Source organism: Acartia tonsa, chromosome 9, assembly GCF_053477335.1.
Source record: "Acartia tonsa isolate MP-2025a chromosome 9, ASM5347733v1, whole genome shotgun sequence".
NCBI classification, from domain to species: domain Eukaryota; kingdom Metazoa; phylum Arthropoda; class Copepoda; order Calanoida; family Acartiidae; genus Acartia; species Acartia tonsa.
The window spans coordinates 5,590,393-5,616,385 of record NC_137268.1 but is presented as its reverse complement, the minus strand read 5'-3'; the positions used below and the strand labels follow the sequence as shown (position 1 = coordinate 5,616,385).

The window sequence follows — 25,993 nt, the reverse complement described above, 5'->3', positions numbered from 1 at the left end:
TTTCTTAGAAAATTTAGGTACAAGAAAAATGCGCTAAAACCATTTTTAGATGTTGACACCTAAGTTTTGAATTTTAGATTTTACTGTACTTTTTTAATGAAAACTGAAATATTTTTTTAATGTTCTATTAATTGCATTAAAAAACGAAGAAAATAAGCCATTAATCATTAATTTCTGATAACTATAAGTGGGGTAAAATTGCTTTCAAAAAAGTTCTCATAAAAAAAAACACACTGTATAATAACTTTAAATTCAGCTGGATGACAAACCCTCATCCTAAACAGACAATCTATCTTTTAAGAATTTTTGGTTTGCACGTAATCGGGTTAAAATTTGAGGCTTATGATGCGTGGCTGAGGCGCAGCTGCCAAGCCCTGCAATTTTCTATCAAATCCTTATTGCATCATCAAATAATTTTATGTATATATTTTGAATTTAATATTTAGATTTGTTATTATGTAATCAATAGGTTTCTTGTTTTTTTAAAGAGAACTATAAGTAGTATTAAAATTGAATTATTGAACCAAGCAGTATAAATCTTTGAAGTTATTTATAACTATAAAAGCCCTTTTTCTTGATTTGGACCATTAGTAATTTACTTTATAACCTTTTAGTATACTAATGCTTTACCTCAAGGGTTGATACCGTAATGATAAAACTTCATTGCAGGTCCCAAGGCACTAACATCACAAATATTGCTGAAACCAAAGTAACAAGTCCTATCTTTGTATGGTGTTTTGGGCAAAGGCATTCCCTTTACCTTTACTATAAATGCATAGGTACATAGTGTAGTAGGTAGAGCGTTTAGCATCTTTAGTATTACCTGGTTTGAGCTGAGTTTCGATCCCGTTACCTTCTTTCTATTATCTTTAATGTCATGTGCGTGACTAAGAAGTAGTATGTACCAATTTTATAATTTCTAAAATAAAAATATGTAACTTCCTGAATAAAAAGAACTATTTTAGCAAGGTGCCATATTTATGAAACAAACAGTTAACAATTCTACAACAAAAAAATTTATTAAGTTATTGTCCAGGTTATTGTCCAGTTAAACATATTTCAATTGATTAATTAGAAAAGTATAAAATTCAGAAATCATTTACTTCAAAAATAAATGTATTTAATTACACATATAAATTTTCATTGAAATTAATAATATTTTAACAAAATGTGAATGTTAATGATAACAAGCATGTGCACCTCCATTTCTGGCGACTGTATCCCACATCCATTCCAGATAGTAGGAAACCTTTGTGTACACTCCATAACTTCCTATCTGAAATATAATTATAATCATTGGTTTAAAAGTTTGGACACTGTATCCCATACAACTTTGGGTACAAAACATAGACGACCAAGCATAGACGTCCAAGCTTTTTTTTTTGGGGGGGGGGGGTAAAAAATTTTAAGGGGGGGGGTAATTTGTATTTGGGTGGGGGGTAAAATGGAAATTTTTTTACCCCGGGGGTAAAATTTGCTTGGGGGGGGGGGGTAAAATGGAAATTTTTTTTACCCCGGGGGTAAAATTTGCTTTTGGGAGGGGGGGGGGGGTAATTACCCCCCCTGATGTCTGTTGGGGGGGGGGGGGGTTGGTAAATTTAGTTGGGGGGGGTAATCTAAATTTTATTAAATATTTAGTATTGAAAAAATTTTTTATTAGGGATTTTTTATTTTGAGGGGGGTTATTTACACCCCCCCCCCCCCCAATTGTTTGGGAAGGGTAAATACCCCCTCCTAAATGGTTGGGGTATATTTTAAATGGGGGGGTAATTGCCCCATTACACCCCCCCCCTTGGACGTCTATGCGACCAAGGGTGGGGCTAAAAGGGTCATAACTCTCCTCAATCTTTGAAACCTCCCATTTTACCCACTCTCCAATTTAAAATGAACTATTAAATTACATTTGAAACCACTTAAATCATCCCCCACAACATAAAAAGATTGTACGTCCCTGGGTACCAAAATAATTTAAAGTCCAATTTCCCCTATCTCCCCCTCTACCCGCACCTGTCCTCATCCTTCTCCCCAGCTTGTAATACCAGCAAGATAATGTTGACCCTTCCCTCCCCCTCTACCTGTACCTGTCCACATCCTTCTCCCCAGCTTGTAATACCAGCAAGATAATGTTGACCCTTCCCTCCCCCTCTACCTGTACCTGTCCACATCCTTCTCCCCAGCTTGTAATACCAGCAAGATAATGTTGACCCTTCCCTCTCCCTCTACCTGTACCTGTCCACATCCTTCTCCCCAGCTTGTAATACCAGCAAGATAATGTTGACCATAAACATTAACTGTCAAGGGACCGCCACTATCACCCTGAAATAATAAGAAGGCTAGGGATGTATAAGAAGAAAGGGGAGGTTTTTCAATTAATCCCCCCCAAGAAAAAAATTAATGCTTTGCCTAATGAATCAAAAACCTCATTTTTTTATGAACCAATTAAAATTTCAAACACCATGATTTGAGCCTCCTCTTATCTCCATTTATGTGTATTTCAACCCTAACTTTAAGTGCGAGTAAAAAATAGCGTCATTAAAGTCTCACCCAAACCCCTCCTCCCCTTTTAATCTTTATCTTGATGAAATATTATTAGTTGGGGATCTTAGTAGAACTTTGAATTTGAGTTTGTATACTTTTCTCTTTTTTAAATAAAATAAATTTGAACCTTACAGGCATCTTTCTCTTGTCCTCCGGCACAAATCATTCCATGAGTAACCTATTTAAAGTAGGTATTTTATGAACTTATAATGTAATGGATAAGTAATACATAAATATATTGACACAGAAATTTTTATCAATTTTGGCTGCTAATATGGACCTCATTTATTGTAAGTTTGTTCATCCAGTGGGATGATAGGGTATGAGGTAAAGAGGCTGGATTTAGCCAGCTATAGGTATCACTTTATTAGAGTACATAAAAATCTAGTACCACATCAAAATATTTAAATATTGATTAATAATGACTACTTTATTACAAGCTAAAAATCTTTTTGATTGATTGTATCTCCCTTCAACTAGACTCATCTACTTTTTAAAAATGATTTATGCCTGACTTAACCAATATGATCAAGGTATATTTATTTTTAATTAAGAAAAAAATTACTTCGTAATCAAGTTCTGAATATGCCTCATAACATTCAGCATGCTCGACTATGGGAATATTAATTTCTTGAAGAGTGTGGTGAACAATTTCACCTAGGAATACAGCAATTGGATATGAAACTAAATTTTTTCTTTGATAGATCTTTGTGGTTTTACTTGTGGAAATGTTTAAGTTAAAACTTAAACATGCTACCTTTTCCATCTCTTAAAAATCCCCAACCTGAAAAAATGAATAACAATAATTGATATAATTGAAATTACAAAAAGTAAAAATAACAAAACTAAAGTGTATCATTAAATTGAAAAAAAAAATATTTTACTATTAAAGGAACTCTTTTACATATACCGCTTTAACTACTGAAAGACTGCCATGAGTAGATCCAATACCCAAAATTTGAAGCCTCCAGCTACAATAACAAAAAAGTTTTAGACATTTCAAAATGATATTTTTAGTACAATGAAAATTTTGAAAGTTTTGCATTGCTATTAATAAAAATTTCATTATTAAAATATGTCACCTAGAAAGAAAATTATTTTTGGCAGAAAATTAGGGATGCCAGTAACTGATAACATTTTTACAATAAAAACACTTTTCTTTAAAGTCAAATCATTTTAAAAATTCAGTTTAATTTACGTTGTACTGAGAGTACTGAAGTGTGAGAATACCAGCTTTTAGGATTTCAGAAGGTTGAGTCTGCGCTAAGTCTGCTGAACATCCAATCACAGCTGAGCATCTGTATTACTTACATTAGTTTCATTCTTTTCCACTATAATTTTATGCTTACAAATGTAATTTAAACCGAATTTATAAAACATATTTTGATTATGAAAAGGTGTGTTTTTATTTTTTAAAAATCAGTTAATAGCAGCCTTAGTTTCTGATAAAAATAAGCTTTTAATTTTGCTTCTAGACAATGTAATTTAATATTGAAAAACATTTTGAAATATCTGTAACTTTTTTGTTATTGAAGCTGGAGGCATCAAATTTTGGTTATTGGGTCTACTCGTGGCAGTCTTTCAGCAGTTAAAGCGGTGTATTACTTGCAGGGTTCCTTTAAATGTTGTAGTTACCATATGTCCAGCTAGACCCAGAAAATTCTTGATTTTTATAAGGTAAGCACACAGGAGTATAAACCCAAATATTTGCCTATACATGGAATAATTTAAGTTTAGGTGCTTTTCCTCAAAGTACATATCAAGCACTGAACCCTTACCCTATTTTGGAAATAAATTGAATATACCTACCATAACCCTGTGAGGCTACCCAGTACCCAATATATACCATCCTAACCTGACCTAACAAAATATTTTCCCCTCTTATGTAAATTTACTTTAAATCAGGGAGGGGGGTTAACCAGTATCTTTGAGGAGACTGCCAAAGAATGTACTTAATTTTTTTCTTCTAATTATATTTACAATAAGGAAATAAATATTGTTTTCCTTTAGTTTTTATAATCATTCAATGAAAAAAAAAATAACTGTACAAGGTATAATTAAAGTAGGAAAAGTATTTGGACAGATTGTATTAAAATTAAATGTAGAATAAAAATTACCCTAGTTTGTAGTCTAAGAAGTGCAATGTCATGATGTTTTCTAACTGGATCGGGAATATACTTCGGATGCTCAATAATTTTATCCACTTCAAAGGTCAACCTGATTCATTTATCTTAATTGGGAATATATCTTTTCATAATTTTATATTTAAATCATACAGTATTATTTCTTACTCAATTGGAGACTCTTGGTTTATTGATAAGTTGTGTTCACCTGCAAAAGAATATTTGTCTCTATAATATATAAATAATTCTAAAATGTGCCAGAATTAGTCCTATGAAACTAGAATTTGTTAATGTACCTAAAACAACAGCTATATCTTTTGATTCATAGACACAACTTTCTCTTGTAATACTATCTTTCCAGTGAAAACAATGTGCAGCTGTTAACACCCACTACAAAAAAAAATATTTAATATCTGTTGAAACCACCATTTATAAAATATTAGAATATTCAAATACTAATAAAAAACTAAACTCAGCAGAAATTAGACTTGCTCCACATTTATGAGATGCATTGTAATGTTGGCCAATCTAAATCAGAATATAGTTGAGTAACAAGCTATGCTGCAACCTAAAAGAATGTAAGAAATAGAATATTGAAAGAAAACGAAGCTATAATGTTTCATGGTAGCTTTTGAGAGGTTAATTTATGTTAATGATTGCCCCACAGGGTTTATAGCCCCCTTCAAAGGCTAGAAATAGGAGAAGAGCTTCTGTAAAAATATGATGCAACCTGCTACTTCAATTTCTTTCCATAATCCTAAGAAATATGTACTTATAACCTTATCTTTTGTTATGATTTGTACCATCCATGGCCATTCATTCATCTAAATTAAAGTTGTAATATTTGTAAAAATTATAAAAACAATCCATGAAATCAGGAATAAGGTATAGCCAACAAGTAAACTAAATCTAAAAGAATATTTAAGGGGAAGAAAAAAATGTTATCTTTACTAAAAAAGCAAGATCCTCCAAAATCGCAAAATATTTTCAAATATCTTTTTTAATTAGATTTAGTTGTTGGTTACATTTGTCATGAAATACATGAACTTTTCTTCAGATGGACAAATTGTATGTACATATATCCAACCACCAACCAATAGAAATTAGAAGACCTTCTAGTTGAAATAAGATTTTATTTAGCATAAGTGCAATAATGTTATTCTTATTTAATATACAGGATATATGAATTTATACAGCCCATATATACAATTTATATAAAGCTTACATGTGCATCTTTTCCACCAGTTATTTTAATATCATATCCAACAGAATTAGAATAATCAACTGTATTTTTCCTGTCAAAAGTTTCTTTCTTCCTCTTGAATCCACATCTGCAGTCTTCAGTGAAATGAAAGAAAATTATGGAAACATGTGAATTTTTTATTTTGTCAAATATAATTTTTTTTTAGGAGTTGATATCAAATTATTTGGATATTTGCACCTGATTTTTATGCACTCTATAAAGTGATACTTGCAGCTGGCTAAAATAATGTTACCCTCCATCTACCCACTTTATCCCATCTCCTCCCCTCATACTTGAATGAATATCCATGTATATCAACATATCCCCATATTCTATTTCCATTCTGCTGGGTCCCTCAAATTCCATATGCACACAAGATTCTAAAATTGATCATTTAGATCTGAACTATACTTAGAGTTTTCTTACTTTCAAACTTAGGATTTATTTTCACTTCTTGTTTATCCTAAAATTAGGTATATAAATTGTAGACAATAATATTTTGAAAATATACCTTAATATTAATTTTCTGTAAATAAAAAATATACTTACTGCATGTAAGTGGGTAAATCTAGTTGAGTTGACTTTTTCATTAAATCCATGGACCTTGAAAAATATAAGAAGGGTTTAATGAATATAACCTTTGCTTTAAAAAATTAGATCATGGAATGAAAACAAAATAGCTGGTCTTGTTGTATTTCAAAGTAGCTTTTCTCCTAATTCTAGCCCCTTCGGGGTTATCTAACCCTGCTGGGCCAATTTTCTAACCCTGCAGGGATTATTAATATGTTCCTGGCTTAAAATAACCTATGAAAAGCTACTGTGAAAATATGACACAACCCACAACTTTACTTTCTTTCCATGATCCAAAAAATCTTATCATTTACCGTCTAAGGAAGAATTTAAATTTCTTATAAATCCTACATACTTTTTTAAAATAGTTTTCAAGACTTTTTTGTAAATATATGTCTGGAAATGTCATTCCCATTAATGTAGGACACAATAAGACATTTATGTTGACATAAAACCCTATTATACAGCATGACCCTCAAAAAAGTATTTTTAAGCATCTGCAGCCCTTATTTCTCAATGAATTATAAAAAAATGCATATGTCCTTGTTCTCCATAGTATTCCACATAAGTAGATATAAGAATATTTTTTTTACCTCCATTAACACCGGAGATTTTTAGAGCTAAAGTTTAGAAAAAGTGACTGAGAAAAAGAATTTTTTTTTGTTTCTCTTATTTTTTGGATGGTTATATAATGTTTTTCTGGCAACTGAATAATGAGACACAAAGAAAAACAAGTTAACTAATTATTTCTTTTTTATTCCACCAAAAAATATAAATTTTTAATGGCAAAAAATACTACTGAATGAATTGATTATTTGCAAATTTTAGGTTATTTATTAACCCTTATTTGAGAAAAGGATTAATTATGACAGTTGCTCCGCCTACTTTTCTGACATCTCAATAATTTAATAGGGGGTTAATTAAGCTTTTTAGACAAAAAAATCATTATGTTTTAATTTTATTTTCTTCTCAACTTTTTTGTTATTAAAGTTAGGATTGTGAAACAAAAACAATTTTCCTGCTATATTCATAAAGATTTATTTGGTTTTTTAATCTTAAAAAATTTTGCCTAATAAGTAAGTTTTTCAAAATATCATTAAACTAAAAAGACTCAAAAAATATGTGTAAAAAATGCTTTTTACTCAAAAACTAAATTTTTTATTTCATTTTTGTATAAAGTTTCTGCTAGTAACAAAAATAAAAGGATTTCTACCTTAATTTTGCTAAAAAAGTCGTTTCATGTTAAAAGTTACTTTTTCCTCAGTCACTTTTTCAAAACTTTAGCTCTAAAAATCTCCGGTGTTAATGGAGGTAAAAAAAATATTTTTATATCTACTTATGTGGAATACTATGGAGAACAAGGACATATGCATTTTTTTATAATTCATTGAGAAATAAGGGCTGCAGATGCTTAAAAATACTTTTTTGAGGGTCATGCTGTATATAAAACCCATGAAATATTAAAACTACTTCAGATCTCCAATTTTTTATAGAAACAAATAGAAACAAGGTTGCCAAAATAATAATGATCTTAAATTCAATACCCGTTTATTATTGTGAGAAAATCTTAGTTTTGATTCTGCATAACATTGAAAAACGATAAAAATTAAAGCAAAATCAAATAATATCATAATTTAATATTAAACAGAACTTATTCTACACTAAATATTGTTTGTTTGTCAACAAAAGCAATTATGAAATAAGATACTAAAATGACAATTTCCCATTAGTGCAGTTGATCCCCTAAACTTTCAGACAAAGCCGGATAGGTTTTAATCTATATATATATGTATATATAGGGGATTGATCAAGAGAAATTCCCAGGAAAAAATAATTAATTCTTCCCCTTTCTAACAAAATTTATTTAAAGAGGGGTCTAATAAATAAAGTCTCAATTTTGCTCAACATTTATTCAAATAGTGTACTTACTGTTCAATTAATATACAATAATCATTTCTTATATTATATACATTTTATTATTGTTTATTTTTACATATTTTGTAATTATAAATATCTTTTGCGAAACCTTGTCAAATGATTTACAATCATAAAAAGCCTACTTAAGACCACTTATGTAAAGTAATGTCATTAAATATAAAAATGTGAAAAAAGTTAGGAATTTTTTAAAGATTAAAAATACCACTTAACTTCTCAAATATGGCCAATAGACAAAAGCACAGCTTTCCTTTATTTACACACAGAAATAAGGTAGTAGGGTTTTTTGTTTGAAGCTTAAGATCTCGAAAATTAAAAAATTCTGAATGTCGTCTTTTATAGAAGTTTGATCAATAAATCTCCCTATTTAGAAAATGGATATAGAATATACGTGGATATTATGACAGGGGAATTTTTTTGTTATTTTAGATTGCTAACATGGACACCATTTGTTGGTCAGAAGCAGAGGAGGGGATGGGTGGATCGTTATTTTAGCCATCTACAAGTTTCACTTTGTTGGAGTACATGATAATCTGGTGTAAGATCCAAGTAATAATAGATTCATTGGTTAGAACTGCTTGGTTTTCCTATTATCATGACAATTATAGATAGAAAAGTATGTATTTGAGAATATTGTGTTAAGAAAATAATATTTATAGGTACTCTTGTAACCTTTCTAAATTTATTATTTTGTAAATGTAAGTCAGTTATTTTCCCCCGTGAAAGAAGGGATAAAACTATTTCTTTTGTTAAAATATTTTTGAAAGCAATTTTTGATAGAAGTGTGCCATTTTTAATCCTTTACAAAAGTGAATAAATACTAAAATAAGTGGAAGGGTCAAGACATCAGTTCAAAAAATTTAAAGAATGCAAAATTTTCAAATGAAGGATATATAAAGAAATAGAACTATTTAAGTTTAAGGAATCAAGGATGTCCAAGCTTTTTTATTTTGAGGGGGGTAAATTATAATTTTTAAGGGTTTAATGGGGTAATATGATGTGTTTTTTTTAAATTTTTGTAGGGGGTAAAATGAAAGTTTCAAAGTTTAAGGGGGATAAACAACCCTCGGACGTCTATGGAAGACATAGAAGTTTATTTATGATTAATTTCATAACAAAAACTAAAATAAAATTAATGGAAACTAGTAAGAAAGGTAAGGAGAATGAGGAAGGTTATGAGAGTAAATATAAAAAAAAGATCAAGAAAAAAATGTCCCAAACGGCGGCGCAAAGCAGGGAAGTGGCGGAATTTTTATCAGGACAAATAGAGGTAAAATCTTTTATTAATCTTTTATCCATCTTTAAATCTATTTATTTGCTATCTATTCTATATATCTATTCATCGTTTTATAAATTTTTTTTTATAATTTTAAGTAAAATACTAAACCATGTTAATGTTTAAAGTAAATATAATGGAAATTGACATTAAATCAATCTTCCCCAAATTCTTTTTGTCAAAATCTTAATTAATTTTTCTTGGGTCGTGGGAAGTTTGATTCTCCTCCCTGTGTAAAATAAGTAAATGAATAAGAAGAAGTATCATACTATCAAATGCTTTAGTGATGTCAAACTAACAAAATTTAAAAATTAATTTGTAGCAAAAAGTTTTCTAACCACGTTGTTGACCCAATAACTTTGGGTACTTTTATTGAATTTTATTTGGTTGGTGTTCTAACTTTTCCATCAATTTTTATCTAATTAAGTGGTAATTTTGTTTAATCTTTAAATTTCTAAAAACATTAAATTTTCTGTTCAACTAACTAATTTTATATTTATGATAGCAAGGAGATGTATATCCCCAGCTGTATGATGAGTTACAAAAACTTGTGGCCTCTCCAGTAATTACAGGTTTGTAAATAAAATATTATTTGGAAGGGATATTTCCTTCAGTGGTAATCTATTTTGCGTATATATTTTCCAGCGCTAGGCACAACAGTTCCTGTAATATAAAGTAGTAAGGTTTTTTTGTCTGAAGATTCACTAACTACTGAACCAATTTAGTTATCCATGTTAGAGAAGCTGGACATAGGTCCAGGGGTGGTTTAATGCTATTATATTTACAAATTTAAGACTTGAGATGGTTTTAGGCTGTAATTCTGCTCCCTTCTTGCCCCTTTTATTACAGAGCCCTTAGATACTAGGGTTAAACTACTAAAAATGAACATATGTATGTAATTAAATTAAACTAGCGGCTTCGCCCTTAGCCTCTAGAGGCTTTGCCCCAAGAAAATAGCCTAAAACCACCACAGGAACAATAGGTATATACCCTGAAGAGTAGAATCCGATCGGTTCAGTGGTTACCGAGATCTTAAGGGACGGACAGACAGACGGACGGACAGACATCATTCTTCTTTGTATTATAGTAGATAATGAAAATTTGTGCTTTTCTAACCAAAGTTTTTTTTTATAGATAAGCACGTATCAGAATGAAATATCTACATTTATGATGATAATAGTTAAATTTTGCAGAAAGTGAATTTCCCGCAACTTTTCTCAAATGTTTGGCTACTTCGGGCATAGAAACAAAGTAAGATTTTATTATGGCAACACTGTTTTAATTTACACTAATAGTTTTAAAGTTTACTAGCTGCTTAAAATTTAGGTATTTTTTTACTGTGAGGGGAGTAATGGATTATTTTCTGTCTCACTATAAAGCACAATGCCATTGATGCCTAAAAGGACGCTAGATAACACCTGTGTAATATAATATTAGCACATACTGGGTAAAATCTCAGTCAATGTGGCATTTTCTCTCAAAGTGCCTGTTAAGAACTGAACCCCCCTTCTCATTTTATATTTATAAATTAGTGTAGGAAAGGTTTCAGTGCTAAACAACCAAGGGGAAGCGGCCAAAAAAATTGAATTGGTATGATAAAAACTAAAAACTGTATATTTGAATTTATTTAGTTTGAAAAATTGTGTCTACCACCTGATGCGAAGTAAATCAGTAGAAAAATGGATTCATGAGCATACTTCTGGCAGGCTTCGGGAGCCATTGGCATATGTAGCTAAAGTTCAGGTACGCTTAGATTTTAATATGATTAACTTAATAAACTTAAAAAATCTTTCATAAAAAAATGTCAACCTTACATATATTTAAAGTGATCCTTATAGAAAAATAACAGAATGTCTGTCTGTCTGTGTGTACCGTAGGATCTTGCTAATCTCTGAACCGATATGGTTCCCATTTACAATGTAGCATCTCATAGGTTCTGGTAAGGTTTATAACCATTCCTGGAGTGTAGGGGCGAAGTAGCTAGTGGTATAAAAGTTTAAAAAATTGAAACGGTCAGCTATTAAACCTTAAAGACAATGTTTATGTTATGGAAAGGAACTTTTAAAGTCCCCAAATAATTTTTTGCTCATTACAATCACTTGGAGTTTAACTCTTTTGCTTGACCAACTTTAAAAATATCTTAAATTCTAGGCTCAATGGGAGAAGAGAATATTGAAGAGTTTAAACTCCATGTGCAATGAACTTAGTCAAACATTTGCTAAACCAAGATGTCAGGTTTATATTCATTTTAAAATTTTTTATTGGAGATTAATTAATCCATGGACAAGGGACAATGGCAAACAATTTAAAGAGAAAATATCCACAGTCCCCCCCCCCTTTATTACCCATTTTCCTTTAGTTACAGTACAAAACAAGTTTTATACCAACAATACGCCACACTCTATTCAAATTTTCAGTTATTTCAGATGGAATTAATAAAAGAAAAAAGTGACACAACTTTAATTGTTTTAATGTTTTTTTTATATTTTAGGCACAGCAACAAGAGTTTGTTAGTAAGTATACTAAATTCTATTATAAATTTTAGTTGTACTGTAATATTAATTAAAATCAACATGTTTTAAATGGTGTTGCTACAAAAGACCAACGCCTACAAGAGACCAACTAGACGGTTCTACAAAAGACCAACGCCTACAAAAGTCCAACTAGACGGTTCTACAAAAGACCAACGCCTACAAAAGACCAACTCTCACTAGTCGCCGGAAGGAAAAAGCAGTTTTTTGAAACAGGCTCTCTGAGATTATTACAGATTCTGATATATACATATATAGACTAATGAAAAATGCAAAAAACGAAATCAAAAGCGTTCCTTCTTGGGAGAAAATCCGGGAAAAAGATTTTAGCTATTTTTAACCTAAAATTCACATTGGCAAGCCTGCAAAGAAATATACAGACATTTTAAACATGTCATTGCTCAGCACCTAGAAGTGGTATAAAAATGCTACGCATACCATTGGAAAGCTCATAACCTCTAGTTTTTATTTTGGTATATAACGTTTTTGTACTATTATTAGTTTTTGAGCTATCCTCTGCAGTATACTCAAGTTAAAAAAGTGAATTTTTTTCTTGAATTTTAAGTTTGATACAATTGTTACACAAACCTTTTTAAGATTATATTGCTTAGCACCTAGTATTTATATAATTATTTTATATAGGTATATTAGTATATTTTGGGTACATTTAATTTTAGCTTTATTAAAAATAGTCTTTGAAATGTGTATTGTTTGACTTTGTAGTAAGAACCAAGGAGGTAGGGGGGGGGGGGGTTTATACACTTATAGGCAATGAAATTCAGTATAACAGTTTGCTCTGGATGTTTTTGGGCTTGTTGTTTTTGGCACTATCCTTCTAGGGGCTAGTGGGGTAAAACAGCTCCAAAACACTGAAATCTAAGGTCTGAGCTTATTTTTAGAGATATCAAGCTAATTTTTTTTAATGTAAATTTTTTTTGCATAATTGAGCTAAGTAGCCAGTAAAGATTTCATTTTGCCACTTTCCTTCTTGGGGCTAGCGGGGTATAACAGCCCCCAAAACACTAAAATTATAAGTTATGAGCCTATTTTTAAAGATATCAAGTTGTTTTTTTTATTTTAAAATTTATTCACATAATTTAAATACATAGCCACTAAAGATTTAATTTTAACACTTTCTTTCTAGGGTCTAGTGGGGTGAAACACCTTCAATTGTAAAATTATAAGATCCAGGGGGGGGGGGGGTAGTTTATATACTTATAGGCAATGAAATTTAGTATTAAATATTGCCAACCTGATTATTTTTGTAAAATCACTTATATGATTAAATCTACCAGTAAACCCCAAGTTTTGCACTTGCCTTCTAGGGGCTAGTGTGGTAAAACTGCCTCCAAAACTACTAAAACATTAAGTTCTGGGCTTAAAAAAAAAATGGGCTGATTTGTTAATGAAAACTTTTTTTTCAAATCACTGAACTTAATAATCATTCATTAAAGTTCAACATGATAACTTTGAAAATAAGCTCAGAACTCATAAAATTTGTATTTTGGGGATGTTTTACCCCACTAGACTCTAGAAGGAAAGTGCCAAAATGCAATCTGTAATAGCTACTTAGCTCAATTATGTGAAAAATGTTTACATTAGAAAAATAAGCTTGTTATTTAAAAAAAAAATAATCTCATAGCTTATAATTTTAGTGTTTTAGAGGCTTTTTACCCCACATGCCCCTAGAAGGAAAGTGCCAAAAAACAGGTATATCCAATCATATAAAAAAAATTTGAAAAAGAACCATTTGATAACTATAACAACAAGTCCAAACAGCCAGGGCAAAATATTTAGTGGCTATGTATCTCAATTATGTGAATAAATTTTAAATTGAAAAATTATCTTGATGTCTTTAAAAATAGGCACATAACTTAAAATATTTGTGTTTTGGTTGGTGTTAAAACCTACTAGTACCAAGAAGGAAAGTGGCAAAATGAAATCTTTAGTGACTACTTAGCTTAATTATGCAAAACAAAGTTTACAAAAAATTAGCTTGATATCTCTAAAAATAAGCTCAGACCTTAGATTTTAGTGTTTTGGAGCTGTTTACCCTACTAGTCCCTAGAAGGTTAGTGCCAAAATTTAATTTTCAATATTTTCACTGGTATATTTAATCATATAAGAGATCTTACAAAGATAAACAGGTTAATAACTATAACAACAAGCCCAAAAACAATCAGAGCAAAATTTTATAATGAATTTCATTGCCTATAAGTTTATAAACTACATCCCTCCCCCACCCCCCCACCTTCCCTCCTTGGTTCTTACTACAGTGTCAAACTATACACATTTCAAAGACTATTTTTAATTAAGCTAAAATTAAATGTACCCAAAATATACAAATATACCTATATAAAATAATTATATAACTCCTAAGTGCTAAGCAATACAATTTTAAAAAGGTATCAAACTAAAATTTAAGAAAAAACTGCAGTTTTAAAACTTGAGTACTTCAGAGGATAGCTCAAAAACTAATAATAGTACAAAAATGTTATATACAATTATGAAAACTAGAGGTTATGAGCTTTCCAATGGTATGCGTAGCATTTTTATACCACTTCTAGGTGCTGAGCAACGACATGTTTATAATGTCTGTATTTTTCTTTGCAGGCTTGCCAATGTGAATTTTAGGTTAAAAATAGCTAAAAAAAAATTTCCCGGATTTTCACCCAAGAAGGAACGCTTTTGATTTCGTTTTTGCATTTTTCATCAGTCTATATATGTATATATCAGAATCTGTAATAATCTCAGAGAGCCTGTTTCAAAAAACTGCTTTTTCCTTCCGGCGACTAGTGCTCTACTAAAGACCAACGCCTACAAAAGACCAACATTCAAAAAATCGTAATGCTAGAAGTTCATAGCCGCAGAGCTCGGCCCCGAACCGCGGGCGCTCGGCCCCCTTGCCTTTAACCTAACCTATATGTATGAATGTTTAATGTACATTAATTTATTTATAGTTTTAAATATCGTGGATTTTACAAAAAGTGGTTGATAGATTTTTTCAAATTTTAATATTTTTTACAATATTTAGGTAAGGTTAGGTTAGGTTATAGGCAAGGGGGCCGAGCGCTGCGGCCATGTATTGATTATGTAATACATTATTACTAAATTTAATGTTTATATTACAATATATAGGTGTTGGTCTTTTGTAGGCGTTGGTCTTTTGTAGAGTTGGTCTTTTGTAGCAACGCCATTTAAATGACGTACGAACATTATGATTACGATTATAAAGAGCTATTCGCTACAGACGGACATACCGTAATTACAGAAAAATCAAAAGCTTTAAAAAGACTAGTTTTCACAAAAAAATGTAATACTTCTATATTTTCTTAAATTATAATTCTATAGCTCACTGGGAAGATCTATCTGCCTTGGAATTGGACTTGTCCTTGTTCAGACCTGTTTACTCTCCTAAGGTATGATATATTAAGATCTGGAAAACAGCTACACTGATATTGAAGAGATTGGTATTATTATGTTACATATTCTTCTTAGAATTTTTTTTGTTTATTTCCACTCGCTTTAAAGGCCATCAACTGAGGAGTTTGAATCATTAAATATAAACAAGGATGATTTCATCAACAATAGCAAAGCTGTTTGAAATCATAAGCTCAATATTATGGCATACATTGGAAATTGCCAATTGCTATATAACTAGAATAATAGCATCCATAAGTAACGAAGCATAAAAGATGGACAAACGTACAAAATTCAGCTCTCATTAAAGAAAAAAGAGAGAAATTGCAAAAACTAATTCAATCACGAAGCCTTTTCATACAAATAAGTTTTTTTGTCTTTTGAAGCATAAGCGACATACAAATGGATAAAGCAATTTAAATAAGTTAGATGCCCAATTTTATTAGAAATCTGCAGTGAAAATTTTAGCTGTCCTATTATAAAGCAGTCAATAAATCACATTTCCTCCTTAGCGTGCCGGATTGACTAATAAACACACAAATTAAATTATTTTTTTTTAGATTTGCTACTGTAAGTAAATACTATTTTGGATCAAATTCTGTTTGTTTTTATTTAGATTTGATTTTTAGGATTTTCTGGAAGTATTGGCGCAACTCCATTCTCCTAATCAGAATCCCTGTTGTACAAGTTTAAGTGGCCAACTATCTGGAAGACCATTCTGTCTAATACAGGTATAAATTCTCCCAATCACAATCCATGTTGTACAAGTTTAAGTAGCCAACTATCTGGAAGACCTTTCTGTCTAATACAGGTATAAATTCTTCCAATCAGAATCCATGTTGTACAAGTTTAAGTAGCCAACTATCTGGAAGACCTTTCTGTCTAATAGAGGTATAAATTCTCCCAATCAGAATCCATGTTGTACAAGTTTAAGTAGCCAACTATCTGGAAGACCTTTCTGTCTAATACAGGTAATAAATTGGAATTACGGACACACAAACAAATTTTTTGGGGAGAACTTCGTTTTAGATGTCCCAAAGGACATACAAATGACGAGAAAGCACAAAAATTGAAATGGTGGAAGAAGTGAAATCTATATGCCTTGGCAAGTAAACTGGCGCAATTCAATATCATGTCTTGTTAGGGCTTCAAGAAAAAGATCATTTATTTAAATGTTTGGTCGGTTTTAATGATACTTCATGTGATATCTTTTAGCGTTCGTTTAAGTATCGGCTTATCATTATTTATAAAAATTTTAGGTTCCAATAAAAACAGCAGATCTATCGGATCTACGTGAAAAATTCCAAGATTTGAGTCTCGCAGAGCCACACTTGGGAGTTCCACAGGTTTTAATCTTTGTCTTCAATGTTAGAATTTCATTAATCTTGTGTTAAATAATGATACAAATAAGGCTTTAGGCTATTTAGCAGGGTATCTGACAGGAAAGAATATTCCTTTAAATGTTTTTTCCCCCATAAAATGCCCCTCATCTACTCTAGGGGTGAAGCAAAAACTCATTAATTTTAAAGCGTATTCATATTTTTCTTTTAATATTTCTGTTATATCTACTAAGACATAACGATCCGCATGCATGAAAATTTACAGAAACCACAAAATGGCAAAACCCTAGGTCAGAAAAATAACTTATCTAGTTTATGTTGCGGATCACATCTATTCTCATAAATATGCTTATAATATAAGGTTTTTTTTAATGCAACCATCTCGTAATCAGTGAGCAAATGACACTTAGAATTCAAATTTCGATCTGAACTTTTGCATGAGTAATCCTTGGTAGGTCTATTTTCCCTAAATCGAACAAAAAGTTAGAGTAACGGCTAGCGGCTCAGCCGTTTTTTGCCTATTTTCAGGGTAAATCTATCATCAATTACGTAGGAATCGACTTTTTAAAACATATTTTTGGTTTAATTAATGTTAAATGATAGCAATAACCAATTTTAAAACTTCTAGTACCAAAGCTACCGTCTAGAACCGTTTTGGAGTAGAAAATAGTATTATGTTGAGAGAGGTTTCGTGACTAATTTGCAATATAAATATCAAATAAATGGCAAAATAGCTGAGCCGCCAGCCGTTACTTTTCCAACTTTTTGTTCGATTTAGGGAAAATAGACCTACCAAGGATTACTCATGCAAAATTATAGATGGAAGTTCGAATTCTAAGTGCCATTTGCTCACTGATTACGAGATGGTTGCATTAAAAACCCCCCCCTCTACCATATTTTTTAAAAAGAAATAATCTGGTCGCCACACTCTTTTTATTATCTGTTTTATTTCCGCTCTCGCAAATTTATATTTTTTACAGTTGCACGTCTGCCAACTGTGAGGTATAATGTTTATCCAAACTTGTTTACATTTTAGACTTAGTCGCGGCTGCCGAGCCCCGATTAAAGCTTTGTAAATCTGTAGGTTGATAACAGAGGAGATCAGTTGGAATGGGAGAGATATCAACTTGGGCTGAAAGTTCTGGATAAAAATCATGCTCCCCTGGCACAGGTGGGTGATTTATTGAAGTAAAAATATAGAGGGGGCATGAGCTATATGTAACTTTGCCCACAGGGCAGGTATTCTGTCCCGATTTTGTATTGGGTCTTTGAAATCAGCTTATAGCGTCGGAAATATAAATACAGCCGGGTATAAACAAAAGAACAGAAAGCAATTTACTAGCAGACAAAAAGGGTCTCCACCACTTGTGCCAGATAGTTGTCTTATTCATTTATTGCTGTGACATACGTATGAATCCAAAACAAGTTTATTTCATTCTGGACTTATTCTAGAAAATATTAACTTTCAGATTTATTTTAACAAAAAAAAATAAGATTTAGATTTTTTAATTTACAAACTATGTGTTGCAGGAGTTTTTGAAAAGAGGATGTCCCCATAGCCTTAGAGGAAGTGTTTGGGCACAGGTTATCAAAATAAATATTATTCTTTAATTTAAGAATGTTATAATTTTTTCATTCTTTGTCAAGAACATCCAAGATGGAGAGTAAAATAAAATACATGGTTTTTAGGTTTTAAAGGGGTATAAAAGTTTGAGGGAGTAAAGATCTACCCCCATTGTAAGAATATTTGTCTTACAGTATTGATACTGATTTGTTATTCGAAACTTCATAAAAAAATAAAATCAATAACTGTACAAAAAAATATTGGTTAAAGTTTCAAACTTTAAAAAATCTTTTAGGTTCTGGGATGTGATCTGACTGAAAAGGTAAGAGAATCATAAATCTTTATATTACAAAAACTCGATAATATAATTTTGATATAATACTTGTATGTTGGACTTAATCAAAGTGTTTAAAAAAGGAACAAGGTTGACAACGTCCATAAGAAGCAAAGCACAAAAATCATGGAATGGACAAAGCGAGTTAAAGAGCTAATCCTCAGTTGGTATAACAAAAGAACGAATGAGAATGGGCAAAGATAAATCACGAAACCTCTTTAAAACATAAGGTTTGTATCTTGGGGTATGACAGACACATAGACGGACCAAACATTGTATACAATAGATGCACATATGTCCGTTATTTTAGCCAGCTGCGATAATCATTTTTTTAGAGTAAATGAAAATCTGGTGTAAAATCCAAGTTATAATATATCCATTGTTCTAGGATATTGTGACGTATGAAGAGTTAAGGGAAGCTGTTATTTCAACTGATATTATGTTAGATAAACTAATTATGAAGGTAGAATATTAAGAGAAGCAGTTATTTCAACTGATATTATGTTAGATAAACTAATTATGAAGGTAGAATATTAAGAGAAGCAGTTATTTCAACTGATATTATGTTAGATAAACTTATTATGAAGGTAGAATATTAAGAGAAGCAGTTATTTCAACTGATATTATGTTAGATAAACTTATTATGAAGGTATAAAAATGTTTAAGCATCATTGAAAATAGATTTCAAATGTAATATTGTTTTTTTTTAAATAATCTTTTACAGCGAAGCTTCTCATAAGTCAAGGGAAGGTTTATATTTATTTTGAGGGAGGTTACCAGCAACTTTCCAAGAGATATCGCCAGACAAAAATGCACTCTCTAAAAAGTTTCTTCTATATGAGAGCTCTTTTAATTTGTGATTCTGAGATATAAACTTTTAGTAGGGCCAAGAAACCGATTAATATCCACTGAATTCGAACCGGTTCTCAGCATCTTATTACAGACAATTTTTCAAAAATATTAGAGTAATAATCATGAAATTAATACAAGTTTTGTTAGCCCTGGCCTTTGTCCCCTCGGGGTAAATATAACTTTCATTTTTATAGCCGTGGAAAGCTGCTTATGATACGATGTGATAAATACCTATTCTAGGATATACAACTGACAGCAGCGAATGACGAGCACTATTTCATATTTGAAGATATTGTCTATAAAACAATATTATGCTTCAGCAGAGATTGTGAGGTAAAAAATATTTTTTTTTCATCAGAGCTCGGCAGCCGCAATGAAGCCTCAAATTTAAACCCGTTTTGATGCTTTGAAAAATATTTTGAAAGAGGGATTGCCATATTTGTGTAAGGTTTAGACTTTCATCTGATTATTAAATTGTAATAGATGGATTCCCTGAGGCTTTCAGGCTGCTGCCGAGCTCTGATTTTTATAGTACATGGATTCTGTTGATAATACTACCTATTGCTTTAATACTTTTTACCATCTACTACTTTTTGAAATGTTTATAATTTTAATATTTTTATACCTAATCATAATCAAAATAATCATAAAAAAGCAACTAAATTCCATATTATGTAAAATTAATAAATAAACACTAGGTAATTCAGAAAACCTTTGATTGGAGAAAATTTTAATCCCAAATAACTCCGCTAGGTGGCAACAATGTTTTCTTGTGGCTCTTCAAATCCACCCAAAGCAATACTAAGAGGAAAACAGCCATCACCAGAAAACTATGTTCTGTATCCACCAAGGTTAAGTTTTATATTAAATCATTAAGAATCATATCCCCCCTGGAAGCCTTTAGGGGCACTTGAAGGAGGGAGAATTCGAACCTGCACCATTCACAGGAGCGAATTCTTTTGGGAGGGTGGATATAAACCTTCTTCAAAAATAAACCTTCCTGGACCTCTAAGAAGCCTTATATGAAACGTTAACCACAATGGGCCCGCGGATTTAAGATTTTTGAGCTAGAAACAGACACACAGATATTCTGCAAAGTGTTAGTCATTAGCCCTGGACAAAAATAAATAAAATGTTGTCGTTATTAAAGCGTTTCACCTCTTTCATGGTCATTCAATGCAATTCTTCTACTCTTATTAATGAAACACTCCTGATATAATAGTACCCTTATTAACACCGTGAAAATATTTTATTTTCAGTGGAATAATCCCTTACCATGGGATGTCGATGTTCTGTGCGCCTTTCTGCTATGTGTACACAGACCATGTACAGCTGTACTTTACATTCAGAGCTATGTACACCAGGTAATATCTACCTATCTTTCTTTTTAGTAAACCAGTAGTTATTAGTGAGGGGGTGGAGGTAGTTTTTTTCATTATACATAAAACATGTGTGGCTACCCAATATATACTAACCTAAAATTAAAGAAGAACAAACCCAAACAAAGATAAACTAACCCTCCCCCCCACCTCATATTTTTGACGGGGGGGGGGGGGGGGGAATTTTGGGCACAGCAATTGTCTTTAAGGGAAACTGACATAATATCTATCTGTGTATCTATCTATTTATTCCAAGTTCTTAACTCTGTGAAGCACAGCTACTCTTTAACTGGAGTCCTTCTTGGCGACCACAGTTTTGAAGATGTTCGATCTCATAAAACCAAAACATTCTTTTTCAGGAACACAAAATAACTTAAAAACATATTAAGGTTTTGGTTCCGACTGAATCAAGTATCCTCACATCCCCAATCTATAATTGGACTGTGCGCCCTGTTTGAAAATATTATGCAGGTTCACAGATTTTTAAGGAAAACAAGAACGATTATATCCACAAATTTGCATAGCTTTATCATATTTAAAATCCGTACTTTTAGATAAGTAACACTATTTCCTTTGGTAATCATTAGCTTGACTAAACTTTATAGAAAGGCTAAATCTTATATACTATTTTGACTTTAATTAACATTCGATAGAAGGTGGGGAAACTCCTTCCCTAGACTGAAAGAAAGCTTTACTGTAAAGAAGATACATATCGGTCAAATGGTTAGCGAGTTTTTTTTCGTTGTGCAAAGACGGACCGATACAAACACATCTTGTTAGTTCAATAAAAAATAAAACTTATTAGCAATCATTCTTAGTGAAAATTCTTCAAATCAAAATAATTTTAAAATGGTAGGTAGTAAGTTATGGAAATTTTATTTTAGAGAAACGAGCCAGAGCTATGGAGGCATTTACTTTCACTGGATATTCAACCAACAAGAGTCGTGTTTAGGTAAAATTAATCAATTTTTTAAAATCTTCTAAAATTCGGGTGCTTGTCACAGGGAGAAGGGTATCAAGAAAGTATTATAAATGATTTTTTGCCAGAATTTTGACTTATCATTAGCTCATGGTTCTCGTGATTTAGGTAACTTCATATGTGACGTATGTTATGACATATGTTATGTTATTATGTTTATAAAAAGCAAATGTTGATAGAAAAAAGAGCAATAAAGTTACGAAGTAGAATCTTTGGTAGTCATACTTTAAAACTAAAGTGTTTTAAATACTTGTTAGATGGATTATGCGTGGATTTTCTGGCTACTTCCCACCAACCCAACTTCTTTACTTGTGGGACATCATCATAGCCTACGATTCTATGGAGGTTTGTAGTATGCCACTTGTCAAATAGGTAGTCGGTTCGAATCTTAGTACTAACATAAAATGTAATTATAGATGATAAGAGATAAGACAATGGCCAATGATGATAACCAAAATTACCCCTTCTGTATGTGGTTGAACGTTAGGACACTCAACTTAATCAACCAACCCAACAGAATTTAATTCAAATCCCCAAAGTTATTAAGCCAACGAATTAGAAAACAATTTTACAGAACTTTGGGGACTAGTGTAATAAAGAACCTAATGTCCCCTCTCTCCCTGATTTAGTACTCTATAGTTAAGAAGTATTAAAAATACTAAATCTTGGTAATAGGCCAAGATCAGATAAAATAATTATCCCTCAACAATGAAATTAAAGCTCTTTTAAAACCTAGGTAGGACTAGACATTAATTAAAACGTTGAAAGCTTACCATAAAAATAGACGACAAATTCTATCATAAAGTATCACTAATGAAAAACGTTCATCCGTCTTTATGAATAATAATTTAGGTTTTGCCTCTGCTTGCGGGTGCAATCGTCAGTTTCAGGTAAAAATAAAAATTCTTTAATATTTAAGCTATTTTTCTTTTTTAAAATTCATTTTGTAATTTTTCAAAATATATAAAAATTGTGAATTTTAGAAAAGAAAATTTGATGAGAGTTGTTAACTTAGCTGGTGTAGAAGCTGTTTTAGGTAAAAAATTATTCATCTTAATATGTACCTACCTTCTTAGGATTCGTAAAATGTATTTCTATTTTCTATAGGTATGTTAATGCCTATAGAAGTGTAAAGAATGAAAAAAACTATTTACAAAACTACTATCAAACTTGTTTAGGTAGTTCTTTTTACACCAGTCCCCTAAGTTATATAATAACGTTTTCTCATTCGTTGACTTGACAACTTTGGGGTCTTTATTTTGTTTTTTTGGATGCTACATTAAGTTTAGTGTCCAAACTTTTCAACCACTAATTGAATCTACAGAGAAGGGATAATTTTGTGGATCATCTTTGGAGATTTATCGGCCAATGTAATATCCATTTCGATCACTGAATTTAGGTAGTATATCCAATGAATTAAAACTGAACTTTAAAATAATCATCCAAATTAACTTTTTATTTTCAGGTGATCTATCCTCATTGAATCTGGTTTCCCTACTTCAATTAGCTTTATCTAAAGATAACTAAGTATAAAACTTATCAAGGATAGTTTTGTTTATATATAGCGCAGCAACATTAAGATAAAAATGAGAAATCTTCAGTAAAATTATCATAGAACATATCAGATGCAAAAGACATTAAACAATAAACATGGGCGATGATTTAAATTGCATATACAAATTCTTACGGATCAAAACATTTACTGTTTTTTTTTTTGTTTATGAAAGGGTTGTAATCCTTAATAGTAATACAAATCAGCCTTTAGAATCCTTAAACGTACAGTTTCTAAAGGTAAGCAGTTGTTAAGTGACAGTCGGACCAACGGACCCAAATTATAAAATTACTACGAAACCAATAATTGTATTATGATTATATAACATATTTCATTCTATGAATAAATGTTTAATATTTATATTTTCTGTGTTATTTACCTACTTTATATTGATTGAAATATGATCGCTGGAAAATAAAAAAATATTATACAATTCAATTAAAAATCTGAGGTATTAATGAAACAAGGATAACAAAATGTATAAAGGCGGAGCTTAAACTATCAAAAATAAAGATAGGTATTATTAAATCATGTCTAAAAATCCATCATGCAATGCAAACAGACACTATCAAAATATAGAGAAGCCCTTCTTAATAAAGTGGGTTTGAAAGTAGATATTTATAATTTTCAATTTAATGATACAAAATTTGTTGGATATTAAAATACATACCTATCATAAAAGGAGATACCATATAAAGGTAAATACAAACAATAAAAAGGTCTAATGCAAAACAAAAATTTTAAATGCAGTAAATGTACTATTGAGTTGTGAAAAAATACTTATTACTAATGTTTTTAAATTGTAGAAATGTGAAATGCAAGATAATAAATGTAGGAACCCTAAAGTATAAACCCTAGTCTGTTTTTTGTTTCAATATATATGTTTTGTTGTTATATTTAAAGTTTTATAGATATGTTTAATAAATTGTACTATCACAAAATAAGATCTAGAAAAAGACATAAAATCACTCTTCCATTGCCCCATCAAGAAAGGCTAAACACTCTACAGTCTCTATAGCTGTATTCACATCATTTTTCATAATTGTCTTTTTCTTATTCTTGCTCGTGTATCCAAATGATTCTGTGGCCAGACTTTCAATAAAGAATTCTGTAGCTTTTGTCACACATAGAATTGCTTCTTGATTCACCATGGTGACGTCATCGTCCAGCTTCATTATTCTTTTGATGGTTCCGAGTGGGAAACGGAATAGTTTTTCTGCTTTAGTTGTTTCTTCTTCCACTTCGTTCTGGTCACAGATAGGGGATTGTTAAAGAATAATGGATATAGAATGTGTGGATATATTTACATTAGTAAAATTTGTCAACATTTAGGTTGCTAATAGGGACTTTACTTATTGGTCAGTTCGTTCATTTAAAAGCAGGAGAGGGTATGGGATAAAAAGGGGTTAGTTTAGCCAGCTGGGAGTACCATTTTATATATTAGAGTATAGGAAAATCTGGTGCAACATCAAAGTAATATTATGTCGATTTGAGAATATTTCAAAATCTATACACGACATTATGTTCATAAGTGGCGCATCAATAATAAGCTATCATTTTTTTTATTAGTTCAAGTAAATAAGTCCGTAAAAGTACATTGTCTAAAAAGTAAAATATGAGCCACTGCACAATACGTCTGAAGTTTATTTTTAAAAGTGATATCTAATACCTATTTAAACAATCTATTGAAAAACTAGTAATTTATCTTTAACAATCATTGTCCCTGCCTCTTTTTCTGTGGTGTCTTTACTATTAACATTATCCTCATTTGTATTATCTTCCTCATTCTCTATCTCCTCTGGTGCTTCCTTGTTTTCTATCTCCTCTGGTGCTTCCTGTATTTCTAGGGATTCTGGGATAACTGTCACTCCATCTTCCTCTACTTTATCTAAATATTCAAAATCATTAATAAGTTTAGTTATAAGAAATTAAAAGATCCAATTATTGTCTACTTGTTAAAACTCAAAACTTATCATATATGCAAAAAAAAGGATTTATCCTCCGCGCCTAGCTATTTACTTATCCACTCCCTATAACCATATAACATTGTGCAATGAAGATGATATTATCATAAAAAGAAGAATAGGTATCTGAGGTATCATGATCATATATCATTCAAAAAGGGTAATACGCTTCATGATAATCTTGTAACTTAACCCTTTACTTATTTTCATGAAATGGTAACACAATAGAAAACAGTTAGGGAGTAACTAAAAAACAGCAAGGTAAAAAGTAAATTTTTCTTTCAAATATTATAACACATTATTTACCTCCTTCTTCTTCTAAAAACTCTGGAGTTTCTGGAACTAGTACCACGCCACCTTCTGCCATTTTCCTAGTAGACAAAATCTGAAAGA

The 25,993-nt window shown here is 31.1% G+C and overlaps 4 protein-coding genes across 5 annotated transcripts; 1 reads left to right on the top strand and 3 right to left on the bottom strand.

The window, feature by feature from the left end:
- Nucleotides 1-1,133: 1,133 nt before the first annotated feature.
- Nucleotides 1,134-2,718, bottom strand: LOC145327697 (tryptase beta-2-like). Of its 2 annotated transcripts, none has more exons than XM_080171252.1 (3): nucleotides 2,666-2,712; nucleotides 2,230-2,316; nucleotides 1,134-1,276 (listed from the first exon to the last, which is right to left on the bottom strand). In XM_080171252.1, exons 1-3 carry the CDS (start codon nucleotides 2,702-2,704, stop codon nucleotides 1,178-1,180), a joined length of 225 nt encoding a protein of 74 aa, XP_080027378.1. In that variant the 5' UTR covers nucleotides 2,705-2,712; the 3' UTR covers nucleotides 1,134-1,177. The 2 variants fall into 2 exon arrangements, with proteins under 2 accessions (XP_080027378.1, XP_080027379.1); XM_080171253.1 differs by having other exon boundaries at nucleotides 1,136-1,276; nucleotides 2,671-2,718.
- A 120-nt stretch (nucleotides 2,719-2,838) lies between these two features.
- On the bottom strand, nucleotides 2,839-6,246 carry LOC145328465 (venom peptide isomerase heavy chain-like). Its single transcript, XM_080172165.1, has 9 exons — nucleotides 6,198-6,246; nucleotides 5,887-5,999; nucleotides 4,958-5,051; nucleotides 4,830-4,869; nucleotides 4,656-4,755; nucleotides 4,174-4,249; nucleotides 3,296-3,322; nucleotides 3,104-3,195; nucleotides 2,839-2,874 (listed from the first exon to the last, which is right to left on the bottom strand). Exons 1-9 carry the CDS (start codon nucleotides 6,244-6,246, stop codon nucleotides 2,839-2,841), a joined length of 627 nt encoding a protein of 208 aa, XP_080028291.1.
- Nucleotides 6,247-9,439: 3,193 nt separating this feature from the next.
- Nucleotides 9,440-23,930, top strand: LOC145328464 (TBC1 domain family member 19). The gene is made up of 22 exons (XM_080172164.1): nucleotides 9,440-9,679; nucleotides 10,191-10,257; nucleotides 10,879-10,936; nucleotides 11,317-11,428; nucleotides 11,837-11,920; nucleotides 12,177-12,198; nucleotides 15,568-15,635; nucleotides 16,266-16,367; nucleotides 16,896-16,982; nucleotides 18,061-18,147; nucleotides 18,507-18,560; nucleotides 18,836-18,862; nucleotides 19,263-19,337; nucleotides 19,967-20,059; nucleotides 20,480-20,577; nucleotides 20,986-21,090; nucleotides 21,495-21,576; nucleotides 21,990-22,057; nucleotides 22,342-22,429; nucleotides 22,937-22,974; nucleotides 23,068-23,120; nucleotides 23,550-23,930. Exons 1-22 carry the CDS (start codon nucleotides 9,440-9,442, stop codon nucleotides 23,609-23,611), a joined length of 1,770 nt encoding a protein of 589 aa, XP_080028290.1. The 3' UTR covers nucleotides 23,612-23,930.
- Nucleotides 23,931-24,239: 309 nt separating this feature from the next.
- On the bottom strand, nucleotides 24,240-25,988 carry PolE4 (DNA polymerase epsilon subunit 4). The gene is made up of 3 exons (XM_080171637.1): nucleotides 25,907-25,988; nucleotides 25,364-25,524; nucleotides 24,240-24,883 (listed from the first exon to the last, which is right to left on the bottom strand). The coding sequence occupies exons 1-3, from the start codon at nucleotides 25,965-25,967 to the stop codon at nucleotides 24,602-24,604; spliced, it is 504 nt and encodes a 167-aa protein (XP_080027763.1). The 5' UTR covers nucleotides 25,968-25,988; the 3' UTR covers nucleotides 24,240-24,601.
- Nucleotides 25,989-25,993: the final 5 nt, after the last annotated feature.

Excerpts from the sequence above, each read along its gene's own strand:
- LOC145327697 (XM_080171252.1), bottom strand. The coding sequence starts at position 2,704 with ATGATTTGTGCCGGAGGACAAGAGAAAGATGCCTGTAAG. Across the intron at positions 2,317-2,665 it reads AAGAGAAAGATGCCTGTAAG|GGTGATAGTGGCGGTCCCTT; the intron begins GTTCAAATTTAT and ends TTATTATTTCAG. Across the intron at positions 1,277-2,229 it reads GGGGAGAAGGATGTGGACAG|ATAGGAAGTTATGGAGTGTA; the intron begins GTACAGGTAGAG and ends ATTATATTTCAG.
- LOC145328465 (XM_080172165.1), bottom strand. The coding sequence starts at position 6,246 with ATGGAAATAGAATATGGGGATATGTTGATATACATGGATATTCATTCA. Across the intron at positions 4,756-4,829 it reads AACCAAGAGTCTCCAATTGA|GTTGACCTTTGAAGTGGATA; the intron begins GTAAGAAATAAT and ends TAAATGAATCAG. Across the intron at positions 2,875-3,103 it reads ATTCAGAACTTGATTACGAA|CCTCTTTACCTCATACCCTA; the intron begins GTAATTTTTTTC and ends GGCTAAATCCAG.
- LOC145328464 (XM_080172164.1), top strand. The coding sequence starts at position 9,440 with ATGAAAGTTTCAAAGTTTAAGGGGGATAAACAACCCTCGGACGTCTAT. Across the intron at positions 20,060-20,479 it reads GCTTCAGCAGAGATTGTGAG|GTGGCAACAATGTTTTCTTG; the intron begins GTAAAAAATATT and ends TAACTCCGCTAG. Across the intron at positions 23,121-23,549 it reads TGGTGTAGAAGCTGTTTTAG|GTGATCTATCCTCATTGAAT; the intron begins GTAAAAAATTAT and ends TTTTATTTTCAG.
- PolE4 (XM_080171637.1), bottom strand. The coding sequence starts at position 25,967 with ATGGCAGAAGGTGGCGTGGTACTAGTTCCAGAAACTCCAGAGTTTTTA. Across the intron at positions 25,525-25,906 it reads GTTTTTAGAAGAAGAAGGAG|ATAAAGTAGAGGAAGATGGA; the intron begins GTAAATAATGTG and ends TTGAATATTTAG. Across the intron at positions 24,884-25,363 it reads AAGACACCACAGAAAAAGAG|AACGAAGTGGAAGAAGAAAC; the intron begins GCAGGGACAATG and ends ATCTGTGACCAG.